The sequence below is a fragment of the Bombina bombina genome, chromosome 5 (genome assembly GCF_027579735.1).
Source record: "Bombina bombina isolate aBomBom1 chromosome 5, aBomBom1.pri, whole genome shotgun sequence".
NCBI classification, from domain to species: domain Eukaryota; kingdom Metazoa; phylum Chordata; class Amphibia; order Anura; family Bombinatoridae; genus Bombina; species Bombina bombina.
The window spans coordinates 95,776,483-95,780,883 of record NC_069503.1 but is presented as its reverse complement, the minus strand read 5'-3'; the positions used below and the strand labels follow the sequence as shown (position 1 = coordinate 95,780,883).

At 35.2% G+C, this 4,401-nt stretch overlaps 1 protein-coding gene across 1 annotated transcript; it reads left to right on the top strand.

The window, feature by feature from the left end:
* Window positions 1-384: 384 nt before the first annotated feature.
* LOC128659965 (oocyte zinc finger protein XlCOF6-like) lies at window positions 385-3,987 on the top strand. Its single transcript, XM_053713556.1, has 2 exons — window positions 385-499; window positions 1,406-3,987. Exons 1-2 carry the CDS (start codon window positions 481-483, stop codon window positions 3,421-3,423), a joined length of 2,037 nt encoding a protein of 678 aa, XP_053569531.1. The 5' UTR covers window positions 385-480; the 3' UTR covers window positions 3,424-3,987.
* The last annotated feature ends 414 nt before the right edge of the window (window positions 3,988-4,401 follow it).

The window sequence follows — 4,401 nt, the reverse complement described above, 5'->3', positions numbered from 1 at the left end:
TAGGAAGTACAATACCAATACTGCAGTATCCAATTTAACTTTATGTTTAAACAACTGATATTTAACATTTTTTTCAGGAGAAAATATTGTTTCATAGAAATGATAGAAATCAAAGATTATAATATATTTGTAAAGTTGTGATAGGGACCCACTTAAATAGATTATCTACCATTATGTTGTGTAGATCTGGGAAGATTCATATTTAAGGGGCACTTATAACACCCACAGAGCGAACTGTACTAAATGCTTGTGCTGAATCAATAGCACATATGTAATAATGTATCACATGAATTGCTATGCATGCCTTTTATTATACCATACGTACAATTAATCAGAACCATTATATATTATTATCTCTTTAAACCATTTAATATACATTTTACAGACACGGCCAGAGCACTGAGAGATATCAGGTATTGCTGTAACTGGAGTGAATAAGGGAACCTTCTTCCTGATCAGACATTGGAGCCTGTTGTCAACATGAACTCATATGTGTTAGGTTAGTAAAATGGATAATATGCTGACTTTAATTACTGGGAAAATAGAATAGATCACTCATTAAACAAATATAAACTATTATATTTATATCTGCATCTATTAAGAACATTTGTGTCAGTGACAGTTATAAAGAAGGAGCAACCCCCATTGGGCTGAGGAGGAGGGTAAAAAATAATACTCTCGCCTCTGTCCTTTTAGACGGATCATGTCAAACAACTGCCTAACCTCACCCCCTGACCTGGTTCTGTATTCAGAATACCTGCAATTCCACCTTCCCCTACCCTGACCTCGCTCATGGAACACCCATAAACTACACTTATGCCTTCCTTGTTCCCATGTGTGAAACACCCATAACTCCCCCAGTGTTCCCCACCACAGAACCACCACTGATTTGTGTGTTTAATTTTACAGTGACTTATTATTATTATTATTATTATTATTAAACGAATAAAGTTTTTGGATGTTTATATAAATCAAACAACCACACCCTCTCAAAACATCTCACTTATCATTCTGTGATGATTAAGACATCATGTTCTCACCCAAGTGGTTGAGCATGAACTGGGCAGAGCTGTATGTGCAGTTGCTTGTGCAATGTTAAAGGAAGATGGTGGATGCCTTCTTCTTGTCCAGAATACAGATGTACTTGTTCCCTGGCTGAGAACATTATCCACACGCACCTTGTTTAATGCAGCCCTATAACTCGTTTTGATCCATAATTTAGGTTACTAAGATGTTGTAATGTTTACATTCTATGTCATCCTTTTTTAATTTGTGATTTACAGGAAAATAAATTTACAAATACAAAAAGGAAGACCTTTTTGAGTATAAAAAATGTTTTTTATTGAGATGTATTATATTATAAAGAATAAACATTCTTATTTTTCTTCCATTTCTTTTTATGTAGACAAACACTTGAATAGTTCCTATCCATCCTTCACTACAGGAAGCATCAGAATGATACCGCAAACTCCAAAAGTCTTGGACACTAATGACTATTCACAAACATTGGGGATATCACAGCAGATATTTGAAGAAGATGGTGAATTGCCAGGAACTGTGCAACAATCATTATGTACAGAGAGTAATTTAGTCATCAAACAAGAGGACAACATTTATGACTTATCTAGTGAAATTATTATCCCAGAGGATACACCACATACATTTACTGAGTTTTCAAAACATATTAAAGAAGGGAAAAGTCTTCAGTCTAGCCAGATGATTCATACAAAGAAACAACCTTTCAAATCTACAGAATGTGAGAAAACCTTTAGATGGAAGTCTAATCTACTAGAACACTACAAAATTCACACAGGTGAGAAGCCACACTCATGTACTGAGTGCGGCAAATGTTTTACACAAATGAATCATCTGAAAACTCATAAAAAGATTCACACAGGAAAAAAGCCTTTCACATGTACAGAGTGTGGAAAAAGTTTTATAGAAATGAGTCATCTGAAAACTCATAAAAAGATTCACGCAGGGGAGAAGCCGTTCACATGTACATACTGTGGAAAAGGATTTACAATAAAGCGTAATCTGAAAAATCATGAAAGGATTCACACAGGAGAAAAGCCTTTCACATGTACGGAGTGTGGAAAAAGTTTTACACGAATGGATTGTCTGAAAACTCATGAAAATATTCACACAGGAATAAAACCTTTCACATGTACAGAGTGTGGAAAAACTTTTACACAAATGCATTGTCTGAAAACTCATGAAATGATTCACACAGGGGAAAAGCCTTTCACATGTACAGAGTGTGGAAAAAGTTTTACACGAATGGGTCATCTGAAAACTCATGAAAAGATTCACACAGGAGAAAAATCTTTCACTTGTACAGAGTGTGGAAAAAGTTTTACACTAAAGAGTAGTCTGAAAACTCATGAAAGGAGTCACACAGGGGAAAAGCCTTTCACATGTACAGAGTGTGGAAAAAGTTTTACACATGTGAGTAATCTGAAATATCATGAAAAGAGTCACACAGGGGAAAAGCCTTTCACATGTACAGAGTGTGGAAAAAGTTTTATACGAATGGATTGTCTGAAAACTCATGAAATGATTCACACAGGAGAAAAATCTTTCACATGTACAGAGTGTGGAAAAAGCTTTACACTAAAGAGTAATCTGAAAACTCATGAAAAGATTCACACAGGAGAAAAATCTTTCACTTGTACAGAGTGTGGAAAAAGTTTTACACTAAAGAGTGATCTGAAAACTCATAAAAGGATTCACACAGGGGAAAAGCCTTTCACATGTACAGAGTGTGGAAAAAGTTTTACACAAGTGAGTCATCTGAAATATCATGAAAGGAGTCACACAGGGGAAAAGCCTTTCACATGTACAGAGTGTGGAAAAAGTTTTACACGAATGGATTGTCTGAAAACTCATGAAATGATTCACACAGGAGAAAAATCTTTCACATGTACAGAGTGTGGAAAAACTTTTACACTAAAGAGTAATCTGAAAACTCATGAAAGGATTCACACAGGGGAAAAGCCGTTCACATGTACAGAGTGTGGAAAAAGATTTACACATATAAATTGTCTGAAAACTCATGAAATGATTCACAAAGAAGAAAAGCCTTTCACATGTACAGAGTGTGGAAAAAGTTTTAAACAAATGAGTAGTCTGAAAACTCATGAAAGGATTCACACAGGAGAAAAGCCTTTCACATGTACAGAGTGTGGAAAAAGCTTTACACAAATTAGTAATCTAAAATATCATGAAAGGAGTCACACAGGAGAAAAGCCTTTCACATGTACAGAGTGTGGAAAAAGCTTTACACAAATGAGTCATCTAAAATATCATGAAAGGAGTCACACAGGAGAAAAGCCTTTCACATGTACAGAGTGTGGAAAAAGGTTTACACAAATGAGTAGTCTGAAAACTCATGAAAGGATTCACAAGGGAAGAAACCTTTAACATGTTTAGATAGTAGGGTTGCTACCTTTAGCACAGCCGATTCCCGACACTTTGCAAATGGGCATGGTTGAGGATGTGGTTATTGGTGTGGCTTCACACGACCTTAAAGAGACATTCCAGCCAAAATTGTAATCCATGTGTATGCATTTCAGTTTTGAGTAGAAGCATTTTTGTAATATACATGTATTAGAAAAAATGCTTCTAATAAGTTATAGTTGTTTCAAAAGTGTATTTAAGTATGCCCCGTGCACCAGAATTTTAAACACAGCACTTGCACAGAGAGCCTAAGGTGCTTTTACCAATGACTCAATTTGTTAATTGCTGACATGATACAAGACCCACTGGCGCTATGAACAGCTGCAGTGTTTAAAATGCTGGTGCACTGAGAGTATCTAGCTATGCTACACATGCACGTGCAGAGAAAAATATTATCACTAAAATAGTTATAACTTTAACTAGAAACAATTTTGCCAATACGTGTTTATTGCAATTATGTTTCTATCCAAAGATGTAATTCATCTGTGTATTTAAAGGGGCATAAAACCCACATTTTTTCTTTCATGATTCAGATAGAGCATGCAATTTTAAGCAACTTTCTAATTTACTTCTATTATCTAATTTGCTTCAATCCTATTTATATTCTTTTGCAGAAAAGCATATCTAGATAGGCTCAGTAGCTGCTGATTGTGTGCTGCACATAGATGCCTCGTGTGATTGGCTCACACATGTGCATTACTATTTCTTCAACAAAGTATATCTAAAGAATGAAGCAAATTAGATAATAGAAGTAAATTGGAATGTTGTTTAAAATTGTATTCTCTACCTGAATCATGAAAGAGAAATTGTTGGTTTAGTGTCCCTTTCAATTTTGACCGGAGTGTCCCTTTAATAAAATATATTTCTTTCATGTAATTGGCAAGAGTCCATGAGCTAGTGACATATGGGATATACAATCCTACCAGGAGGGGCAAAGTTTCC